The 12343-nt window shown below is 37.2% G+C and overlaps 2 protein-coding genes across 5 annotated transcripts in view; one reads left to right on the forward strand and one right to left on the reverse strand.

Moving 5' to 3' along the window:
* Positions 1-332: 332 nt before the first annotated feature.
* rhoga (ras homolog family member Ga) lies at positions 333-9368 on the reverse strand. The gene is made up of 2 exons (XM_055197211.2): positions 9256-9368; positions 333-4128 (listed from the first exon to the last, which is right to left on the reverse strand). Exon 2 carries the CDS (start codon positions 4098-4100, stop codon positions 3528-3530), a length of 573 nt encoding a protein of 190 aa, XP_055053186.1. The 5' UTR covers positions 4101-4128; positions 9256-9368; the 3' UTR covers positions 333-3527.
* A 1721-nt stretch (positions 9369-11089) lies between these two features.
* The window catches only part of stim1a (stromal interaction molecule 1a), a 68160-nt gene continuing 66906 nt past the window's right edge, over positions 11090-12343 (forward strand). For 2 of the 4 annotated variants that reach the window (XM_073863190.1, XM_073863191.1), the window contains exon 1: positions 11090-11375. The gene's annotated coding sequence lies outside the window, so the exon portion shown is untranslated. The remainder of the gene's footprint in view (positions 11376-12343) is intronic. The other 2 variants (XM_073863193.1, XM_073863194.1) reach the window with 2 other exon arrangements.

Consider the following 12343-nt stretch of genomic DNA (forward strand, 5'->3'; position numbering starts at 1 on the left):
ACATGTGCAAAGACCCAAAATGGATATCCTATAAATTAAATATATTGCTTTTCAACACTTTGTTGCAGATCCATTGTTGGGTTGAGTTGTGTGTGCCCACAGATGGAAGCTTCAGCAAGACCAAAACTGCAGCAAACCAAAATAGCTCATGATTTACAAGAGGGAAGTGAACGTTCTCCTTTTGTCTGCTCTCACTGACAAACGCAAATAAAGATACATGAAAAGTATTAAAATCGCTTTATAAGCAGCCGCAAACTGACAAACCCATGAAGAAAGCTGAACCTGAAACTACACGGGGTTTCTGGTTTTGCAATCATGAGGTGTGTAAAACCCAGATTTTCATAAGCGGTTTCTGCTTTTTATTATTATGCATGCAGAAAGTACAACGTCAGCATTTTACAAACAGAACTAGTCATTTCATTGGATGTAGTCATACTGTACAAAGTGGTTCGAAAAACCTAAATGTGGCAAGATCTTATGCAGTATATATGTATATTTACATCATGGGTGTAACCTTTTTGTGAGCAAGGGCTACCACAATGGATAAAACAATCTGGATGGCACTCTTCAGGTACTCCATGCATTTTGATAGTCTACTCAAAGCTTTTTTATTTTACTTTTTGATATGTTTTTTTACATACATAAAATAAGCCAAGCTAAGTAACATATTAAATATATTAATATTGAGGCTATTAATAGAATGTGCTTGCTGGGCAACTCACAGACTCTGTGCCCGTTGGCACCATGTTGGAGACCACTGATTCCCACGATACCCTGTATATACTGTAACCTGGTCACTGAGATGTCTAAGATGATCTCTAAAACTGTGGTTCTTAAACTTTTTCGGCATGACATAAACCATTCTAAAACATAAAATTTGAATTAAACAAAAAACATATGAAATGATACAATGTAGTGCTGTTGGTTAGTAGCCTTATTTTTCCAAGGTTTAATTACACAGAATTTATGATAAATTATTGTATTTTATAAAATGTCATAAAACTTGTGTCCCCATGGCCTTATCTAGTTAATCTTTAGTTAGTGTGTAATGTTGCTGTTAGAGGATAAATAATACCTGCAAAATGATAAAGCACAAAGTTTACTGCCAGGCGATATATTTTCTTATATTTATATATATTTTTTAACAGAATTCGCCTTTTAAAGCCTACAGCGAATGGCCGGTTTGGACTACAGCCCTCTACTTCCTGGATGAATGACATCAATAAAACCGTTTTTGACTGAACTCCGCCCACAGGAATACGTCAGTCGCCAGCTAAGCTCAAGCGGCTCTTGCTAAGCTAAGTTGCAAAATTAAGGTAGAAAAGTTGTCAGGATGGTACCTTTTAAAAAGGTCCTAATATGTACCATTACCTAAATAGTACATATTAGGACCTTTTCAAAGATATATTTATATGCACCTTTGTGGAACCAATATGCACCCTTCATGTGTACCTTTTGAAAGGGATCTGGCCCAGTGACAGCTTTTGTACCTTTATTTTTTTAAAGGTGCAGTGTGTAAATTTTAGTGGCATCTAGTGGTGAGGTTGCAAACTGCAACCAACAAATAAGTTTGCAGCTCACCCTTCGCTTTTGAAATGAGAAGCTACGTTAGCCGCCACATGACAAACATACTGTATCACCGTTGAAGATAAAGTTTGCCTGTTAAGGGCTTCTGTAAAAAACATGCCGGCACAAAATGGAGATAAAAACGTCTTATTCTAAGTTAATAAAAAAAATACCGGTTCATTATGAAATGTCTTAGTTTTGTATATTATTTTGCATTTCTGTCAAGAGATCCTTCTACAAATTACACACTGCACCTTTAAGTTTGCATATTGTTTATACTAACGAAATCTCATGGCAATTCATACATATGTAATAATCTAATAACAATTTACTTTAAATTTATACGAATTAGCCATCTAAACATACATAGAAATATCAGTGAGATGAGGTTTATATTACACTCTGCCCTTTAGCAAAAGTTTTTTTTATTTTTTACAATTAACATGCAATAGCCTCAAAAGGACATTTTTGGATGCTTAGGCAGCACATAAAATATATTCTCAATTTAAATGTATTTCTTTAAAATAAGTGCCATTGTTATATTATGTAAAAGTGTTTATACCAGGAGTGGCTGGTGACTTCTTTTTTCGAGGGCGCTCGATGCGAAGTTCGTCACAACATATGTGTGTAGTTCGTCATTTCTAAATATGTGTTCGGCGTGTCGAGTGATCCTATGTGCATCACGTGTCTTGTCAAAATAAGTGCCTGTTGCAGACGCGTCTAAAGGGTTTATGATAAAAGAGATGCTCGTGGTTGCCAGATACTCGCATAATCTCGTGCGTAATCAGAGTTTACTGTTAAGGGAGTGTCTTGCGTGTATTTTGTGAACGTGAGCGTCTCTTTTATCTTAAACGGTTTTGCGGCACGCAGGCACTTATTTTGAAAAAAACGTGATGCACATGGTTCACATGAATCAAACAAACACATATTTTGAAAACACGAGCAACACACATGACACTCTAAACACTTATTTTGAATTTGCGCCCCTCGGATGAGCAGTCATGAGCCACCACTGATATTGTTTATACTAACAAAATCTCATGGCAATTCGTACATACTTTATAGGTGACAATATACAAATTCATACAAATTAGTCACCTCAACTTCCTAAAATACAGACAAATACCAGTGAGATGAGGTTTATATTACACTATGTCCTTCAGCTAAAATGTTTTACACGCAATAGCCTCGAAAGGACCTTTTTGGTTGCTTAGGCCACACATAAAATGTATTCTCAATTTAAATGTATTTCTTTAAAATAAATGCCATTGTTATATCATGCAAAAGTGTTTGTACACTGTCAGAAAAAAATGGTCAAAAAATTTGTCCCTATAGCTGTCACTGCGTTGGGTAGTGGGACCTTTTCAGTATGGACCCAATATGTACCATTCACAGTAAAAGTTGCTGTAGTTATGCAGCTGTTTGCCAGTAACTTCATGTAGATTTAAATGTATGCCATACACTGATAACAGTTTGTTTAAAGTTAAATAAACATTAAACATTAACAAGTATTTATCTTTACAGAATAAAACAACAGCCTCATGCAAAGCATTCTGGGAAATCCTCATCAACCTTTTTCTGTTTATTTCCTTCAGATATTATTTCCCAGAATGCTTTGCATGAGGTTGTTATTTTATAATTTTATTCTGTAAAGACTATTCATGTTTATTTAATTTTTAACAAACTTTTTTAAGTAAATACGATACATTTAAATCTACAGTAAGATACTGGCAAACAGCTGCCAGTAATACTGTAATTTCAATATTTTTAATATACATTTGGTAAGTCTGAGGTACTAGGTGTACATTTTGAAAAAGTACCGCCCAAGGGACCATTTTTTCTGACAGTGTATGTTATACAAGTGTGGCTTACGTGTCGAAACACTGTACAAATTGACAGTACATGTGATAAACCAAATACCTAATTTAAAAATGATAAATCATATTTATGTCCCAGCATATTTACAGTATCACACAAGTTTTCTTGGGGGGTGTCTTTGGGTGGAGGAAAATGCGAACGGCTTCTGTGAACACCTCGGTCACGCCGTCCTGGTTGAGCGCCGAGCACTCCATGTACTTGCTGGCATGAATCTGTTTGGCCAGCGCCGCGCCCTGTTGCTGGGTGATGGGTGAGGCGTTCTTCTCCTTCAGCTTGTTTATAACCTCCGGGTCGTCTCTCAGATCCTTTTTAGTCCCCACCAGCAGGATGGGTACGTTAGGGCAGTGTTCAGACACCTCCGGGTACCACTTCAACTTGACGTTCTCGTAGGAAGGCGGGCTGGTGACACAGAAACAGATCACAAAGACGTTGGTCTGCGGGTAGGAGAGAGTCCGCAGGCGGTCGTATTCCTCCTGACCCGCCGTGTCCCACAGGTTCAGACTGATGGGTTTCGTGTCCACTGTCAGCTGCGCACTGTAGTTGTCAAAGACAGTGGGGACGTACTCTTTAGGAAAGGCTTTGGTGGTGAAGGAAATCAGGAGGCAGGTTTTACCCACGGCACCGTCGCCAACCACAACACACTTGATGTTCTGCATTGTCGTCTTTTTTCCCGGAGTCAAATCACTGAAAATACAAAAGAACCTGAGTTGTTTGTAGTGTACAACATTTAGGTACAGATATTTGGTACATATGTACCTCTGATGTACTGATATGCAATGTTTAGGTGCAAAGGTGTACATTTTGAAAGGGCACCCCAGTGACAGCTATAGGGCCCATTCTTGACCACATTGTAAAAAATAGTAAAGCGCCTGCCAAATAAAAATCGTAAAATTAAAGTAAAATTTCTTAATTTCAATAACGTCCAAAAACAATAATTTTACAGATTTTGTTTTTAAAAGTTCTGCAGCCAAATATTTTTATTTTATGTATTTTTCCCAAAATTATTATCAAACAGCAAGTGACCAATAAAAAAAAAGTGAAAGAGGCATGATTGTCTCTGCATTTTACCCATCCACTGCAAGTCATGAACACGCACAGACACCGAAACCCTTTAGTCACTTCCTGCCAGCTGTGGGAATCCAGTGCACTTATCTATTGATGTTCTTGTGTTGCTATAGTTGCATTTATTGTTTACCTCATTTGTAAGTTGCTTTGGACAAAAGCGTCTGCTAAATGTAAATGTAAAATGTGGGAATCGAACCAACAACCTCTGGGTTACAAAGTCTGACTCTCTAACCATTAAAACCTTTATGTATTTCTTGACATTTTATATGGGATATAAGGCACACTTATTGTGCATTCATACCATTAACTCAACATTTTGAATTCACAATAAGTTCTCACGTGTTTGGGTTTTGCACCTTTCTGTGATAATTAAGTTTGGTTGGGTTAAGTGATCATTGACCTAGAAAATATAGTTAATGGACGGCTGTTTCACCGATCATTATTACATATTCAGTCTTAAAGGAAAACACCACAGTTTTTTCAATATTTTACTTTGTTCTTACTTCAGTTTAGACAAATGAATACATACCTATCTTTTTTCAATGCATGCACTTCATCTTTGCACAGCATGTTGTGCATGTGCATTTAGCCTAGCCCCATTAATTCCTTAGGATCCAAACAGGGATGAATTTAGAAGCCACCAAACACTTCCATGTTTTCCCTATTTAAAGACTGTTACATGAGTAAGTATGGCCGCACAAAATAAAACTTTTGTTTGGAGCCATAGGAATAAATGGAGCTAGGCTAAATGCTAACACATTCAAAATGCGCTGTACAAAGATTAAAAGTTAGTTTTTTTATGTTAAAGTGCACCTATTTCGTTGCTAAAAAACACTTTTTTTTGTGAATTTTGTATAATGCAATGTGTTTGCGTGGTTTATGGTTTAAAAAACATATTATTTTCCATATACCGTACATCAGAGTCCTGCACGTGTCCATTTTTGGAGACCCGCTCCTGCCCGTACCCGCAAAGTTCAACACCGGATCCGACCCGTCACAAGTGATAATATCAAAATTAAATCCGCACCCGCCCGGACCCGTTAATATTTGGCCTGTTTGACACTAAAATCGTTCCAATTGAAGTGCTTTATTTTTATCTCGTACCTCTCTCAACATCACAACAGCGTCATGAATGGGCTAATGAAACAGGCTAAAGTGGCTTTGTTTTGCGCCATTAAAGTAGCCTACCATCAGCACCTAAATAGGCCTAACCCGAACCTGATAACTATAAACAAATAGACATATTAATGAAAAAAGAACAAGAAAAAAATCTGCCTACCTACGTAACCCCTGCTGTGCAAGTCTCGTCTCGAAATGCTTTCTAACTGTGCATTCACACCGCCACCGGCGAGAGCGTCAATAAAAGCTCTGGCTGCCCTGCCAACGACGCTAAAGAAAAGGTGTAATAGACGCTCTGACCCTCGAATGCATTCTCTGAACTCCTCTCAGGGGGAGGTTTCCGCCTTCCGATTGGTTGCCGCCGTACATTTCCGCCTTCCGATTGGTTGCCGCCGTACATTTCCGCCTTCCGATTGGTTGCCGCCGAACTGCGTCATATCTCATTACCATAAAGTTGAGCTGATTTCAACTCTCCTCGACGCTCACCCTGTACATGACGCGCCGTGCCGGAGCTCGCCGCCGGCTCTCATTGAAAATGAATGACTTCCGGTCACTTTGTAGCTTTTGCCGGTTCCCAGTTTTCAACTGCAAAACTTTATGCAACTCCTGCAACGCTCGCCCCAAATAGGCTACAAGAAGCATCAACAAAGGTCGCGCACTGTTGCAGTGGTGCTGACGTGATGGGTCAAATGTCATATGTTGCGCTTATAATGTTAATTTAGACATACAAATATTGCACATATTTTCATTTGCGCTACTACCCGCCCGCATGGAGTTAATTATCCGTCCGCATCCCCGCCTGTGAATTTTAGGAATGTCACAAGCCACTCCTTTTAGACACTTTTATGCGGGTATCCGCGTCGCAGGACTCTGCCGTACATTTTTGTAGCTCCAGGTTTCTCACTCTTCCTGAAACGCACTGATTTTGTACAAAACTCATTGATTTGAAAAGCGCTATGTTCCTGATTCGCCAGCTAATCTGTACGTTGTGATTGGCTTGAATACATCTGACGTCGGCCAGAAATGTGACCCTCCTTACCATGTTTGATATAGTCTGAAGTAGGAGGAATTATGAGAATGTCGGTCTTTACTACATCACCAATCCCAGAAAGTAAACTGTTGCCTACAATCCGTTTGTTTGTTGTAGTCCAAAAAAAGAGATTTACGTTACATGTAAAAACGTGAATCGGACCATAGGTGCTCTTTAAATTGTTAGTATGGTCATGTACAATGTACTACACATTTAATTACAGTTTTTTGTTGTAAATTTTCATGAATTTGTAAATAAAAAATACTGTATAAATAATATAGTATGTTCGTGTATAAAAACATAGATTTTCTGTTCTGTTACTGTTCTGTTGTGAAGCGCATGCCCGAGACTAAACACACGTGACTGCAGTGACGTGGCTGACGTGTTATCCTCAGTTACCTTTTTTTTTTTTTTTTTTCAAATTTACAGTGTGCATGTCCCTCAGACTGTAAACAAATATTGGGTGCCCAAAAAACAACTGGGGCACACCAGATAACACGTCATCCACATAACTGCAGTCACGTGACTTTAGTCTCCACATGCGCTTCACAACAGACGCGGAAGAGAAGACAATGCTGTATAAAGCCGTAATTTTTGTTATTTTTGGACCAAAATGTATTTTAGATGCTTCAACGCATTCCCACTGATGTCACATGCACTACTTTGATGATGTTTTATTAGCTTCCTGGACATGGACAGTATAACGTACATAGATTGTCAATGAAGGGTCAGCAAGCTCTCGGACTAAATATAAAACATCTTAAACTGTGTTACGAAGATGAATGGAGGTCTTACGAGTTTGGTGACACTATTTTCATTTTTGGGTGAACTATACCTTTAATGACATAATACTTAAAATCAACCTGTTGATTGACATATAAAGTTTGTAATTACGGTAACTTCGTAAAAACATTAGAGTAGTTAGTCGTAAAAATAGGATCTTTTTTAACAGTGCGTTTTTTTTCTGACAGTGCATGTAAATGACATGCAAATTTGGCTTGTAATGAAAAAGCTTAAAAGTCAAACTAAAAATGAAAGCATTGATATCACTTTATACCAGAAATAAAGTAAACTAAATATTGGTTTTAAATTATTTGTTATCTCAAAACTGATCAAACTAAACACAACACAGCATATAGACAGAAGTCACATGTGTGCAAGTCACATTGATGCAATATCATCACGTGTGTACTTCAGCTAAAATTGACTGCACTGTCGCCCACAAACTTTACAATGATGTCAATAAAATGTATTTATATCGTTCTGTGAAAATGAGAGCTGAGCTTGCAGTGGTGGATCGGAAATCTTTGTATTACAAATATGGTGAAAGGTGCATTTAAGAAACAATGCAATCATCTTATAAATGTCATTGATCAGTTATAATTCTTTCATGCAGGGCACATTATTGATTTCTACATGGTATTTCGTTGTAGTATCAACTTTGTCTCACTCCTACTAAGTCTCGGAAGTAATAAGGATGGACACACTTGTTGACATAAGTTCCTGTAGCCCAGTGGTATGAGCATTGCGTTATGTGAAAGTGGTTTAAACCCTGCAACCATGCATAAGGATAAAATGCATACCTTGTAATGCACTGTAAGTTGCTTTTGATAAAACCGTCTACCAAATGCATAAATGCATGAATGTAAATGATCTGTGTCTCAGGAAAACTGCACTGAAAAAGTGAAAATGTAGCCAAAGTAAGTTAAACCAACTTTTCATATTTTTACAGTGTGTGTCTGAGAAGCGGGAGACTTTAAGCAAAACGTCTCCGTTGCATATGTAACCCTCGTTCCCTGATGAAAGGGAACGGAGACGTCGCGTTGTGACGTGGTAGTGACCGACTGAAAGGGAACTCATATTTTGCTTTACATCAAATTTTATTGCTATTTAGGGGAAAAAACTATTGAGATATGGACTCAAATGTTCTTATACATCTGATTTTGAAGGTAAAAACTAGTTTAGGGTTATAAAATGACTAAAATGCTGAAAAAGAGTTTGCTTTTAGGAGGGAACTAAAACTGCAGACCAAGACTGTACTGCTACTGTTAAGAGGACTATCATCAGATCACTTACTTTAGCACTGGACACAATTTCTCAACGTCATTTGTCATATGTTTTCTTTAAAATCTAATATCTTTGATACTTTTATAAATATGATTTTGTCTACAGTGCTTGAATATCTTCATTGGAGTAGGCTGCATGTACTATATTTAAAGTGAAGTACTATGTGACCTTTGCAATATTTGCTTAGCAATCTTATTAGTTATTACCAACAAATTACTTTTTAATTTACAAGCAAATGCCGTACAAAATTCCATTAAAAGGGAAAAAACAGATATAGCTTAATTTCACTGCCAAATCACAACAATAGTAAAGTGCCTCTCTATGACATCACCACATCTTCATTCATTTTTACATTTTCAAACCAAAAATGCAACAGAAATAAACAATCTGGCCCTATAACAACAAAGTCTCACTGATCAGTGGTTTTAGGACAGACCACTGGGTGTCATATACAGTAAGAGCATGCATTGCAATGCCTTCTCGCTGAAATAAATGTCGTTAAAAATGTCAAAAAGAGATGTGCAACTTACCAGTCATTGATCCAGAAGACCGGTCCAGACAATTATAACTGTGAACTGAATAAAGCTGTCCCTGAATACAATGACACAGGGCACCTCAGGAGGAAGTTAATGCAGACTAATTCACTAAGAGGAAGTAAGTGACACAAAAAGGCAGAGCTGATGGGGAAGTATACTTTGGAGGCCCATAAAGCTGGGCTACAGTACAGTGAAAATCAGTAATAGTGCAACATACTACATGTTGATTGTCACGAGCATTCAATGCATTCTTATTTTATTTCAGAACATCCAGTTTCCATCACACATGCACTAAAATTGCAATGCATAAAATGTTTTTATTAGTTTTATTGTAAGTATAATCATAGAAAACACTGTTTGTGATTATCAGATAAGTAATTATCTTATTTAACAAAACATCTAGTAATAGTAAATATATATATATATGAATGTGATTCAAAACACACCTCAAGAGGGCGCAATTAATCATAATTTAACATAGAATGTATTTGTTCTTTACATCGTGTAAGTCAAAATGATGTAGTGTTATGACCAGACCACTAGACGGCAGTGTAGTCATTTTCACACACGCACATACACACTGCAGTCTCGAGGCAAGTAATGAAACTATGTGGGTATCCACCAAATGTGTCTTTATTTATTTTTACAATGCTTAATTTCCCACAAAGTCATATTATTTTTACATGTCGTGCAATAGTGTCTGCTGGTGATCAGGCAGAGTGTTTTTTATTTAGTTTTACTGAAACGTTTTGGCATGTTAAGCAAGTTAGGAATAATTTCACTATTACAATAGCAGAATGATTTAACATTAACATTCTAATCTGGGGGTTACCATTTTCAAGAATTATTACATAAGATATGCAAGTCAAAGACTTGGAGTGGTGTCATTAAAACAAAAGAGGAACACCCCAAATACTACCAACTATAAACAATTCAACTTTCTCTCATCTTGCATGGTAGACATTTATTTATAATATAAAAAAAATGCATTGACATAATGCAAAATAATTGCTGACAGTGGTCTTGCGAACCACGCTGAATCTGATCAGGCAATGGCATTGTGTGTCAGTAATGTCTCCACAATTATTAAGCGAGTAAGTTCTCACAATTCTGCCTAATTTTCCATGTCTAACTATCGAAATTATAAACAATTATAACAAAACGTATTCGTAATCCATACAGATCGTTTAGAAATGTAAGCGTATTTGTGCTTTTGAGGAAACGTCTCACTTCCTGACCTTCCCAATATGGCGGCGTTGTTGGCGTACTATTCAGCAGTCAATGCAGCTTCTATGTCTATGATATGGCATGTATGTCTATGGCCGTTTCTCAATACGAAGGCTGCAGCCTTCGGAGGTTGCATATGCAGGATGCCTGCGTCATCAAGCCTGGTTTATTTATTAAGTTAACTGAGCATTACATTCGCAAGTATAAGCATATTACAAAAATGTATGATTAACTACGAATAATAGTCAACTTTATAACTCTTAATTTGTTGAAATAAGACAAAAAATGGAAGCAACCTTTGGATTGAGATACGGCCTATTTCTTTTACCTTTTGTAATATTAAATGCCTTTTCATATTTAAATATATTGTATTATGTTTATTTTGTCCTATTCTACTGTATCATTTACCTAGCACCTCATTCACCATTTGTTGTTGTTATTGTGATATTGTATAATATGGCATTGCCATTATTATTATTATTATTATTATTTCTAATGCTTTACCAGTATTGTAACTAAACACAATCATGCAAATAAAGTAATTTAAATTGATCTGTAGGTGTGATTGTGATGAGGCCGAGTGTGTGCTGATCTGTGATCGAGCGTGTATCTGCGCATGCGTCCCGCCGCAGCCTGCCAGCCCGGCGTGAATCGATGAGGAAGCGCAGCTCAAACGGCCTTTCGCGCTGACAGAGGGCGAGGAAACTACCGTCCACCTGCCGTTTTCTCTCATCTGCCGGCACGGAAAACCTTGCCGGACTGTGATCGTGTGATCTTGGCAGTGTTTTTATAAAAAAGCCTCCATGGAGCCTCGCGGGGGAAGAGCGCAGTCGTTGAAGAAGACGAACCTCAGAGTTTAATCTCAACCAGTGAGGCGAACATACGAGGTAGTGTATGTTATTTTACCACAGCTGATTTTACAGCGTTTCACATTTTATGCCGTTTCAGCGATGGGTTAAATTGTTTAAAAAATGGAAAGGTGGGTGCCAGTGGCCTCGTGTTGTTACCGAGCCAGGTGCGCATAACTGCATGATATATGTCAGATATTATGGTTGCCCACATGAACAAATACTGTAGCATACTTTAGTATTTACTATAGTGAACTGTATTGACATTTTTAGATACAGTTGTGTTTTTTAACCTTACCATAAGCATAACTACTAATATAGGTTTTAATTGCTATAATTTACTGTTTTAAACACTGAAGTATACTACAGTATTTGTTCATATGGGATGCATAAGCTGTGTATGACTGATTTATATCTTGCTTTGGTAGTATTTTGTCATTAGCATAAAGGGTTCAGCTTGGCGAAATTTGCATTTGAACCTGAGATCTAAAACCTACCTGGGTATTATTTAATGTATTTTTATTGATTATAATTATTACTGTGGGCCTATCATGCAGCAAAATAAACCTTTTAGATGGCCAGATTGGTTTTGTAAGGGTTGTATGATGAAACCCCATTTCCAAATCCACATTGTTCCTTAAAACAAGGTACTAGTTAAATAGTGGTTTTGACTCTGTAACAGTTCCTTCACAACTCAAATCTGCATCTTTTGTTGTATGAAACGCAAATGTGACAGAAGTAATAATACTTCAAAGTACTGAGTGTAGCATAAACAATGCTCCTCATAAATATTATGATTTCAATGCACTTAAAGGGATAGTTCACCCAAAAATGAAATTTCTGTCATTGTTTACTCAATCTCATGTTGTTACAAACCTATATACATTTCTTTGTTCTGATAAACACGAAGGAAGATATTTTAAGGATTGTGTCTAACGGAACCGGTCGTGAGTCCCATTCACTTCCATAGTAGGAAAATGAATTCTATGGAAGTGAATGGGGCTTTG

This window comes from Misgurnus anguillicaudatus, chromosome 24 (genome assembly GCF_027580225.2).
Source record: "Misgurnus anguillicaudatus chromosome 24, ASM2758022v2, whole genome shotgun sequence".
In the NCBI taxonomy this organism is placed as follows: Eukaryota; Metazoa; Chordata; class Actinopteri; order Cypriniformes; family Cobitidae; genus Misgurnus; species Misgurnus anguillicaudatus.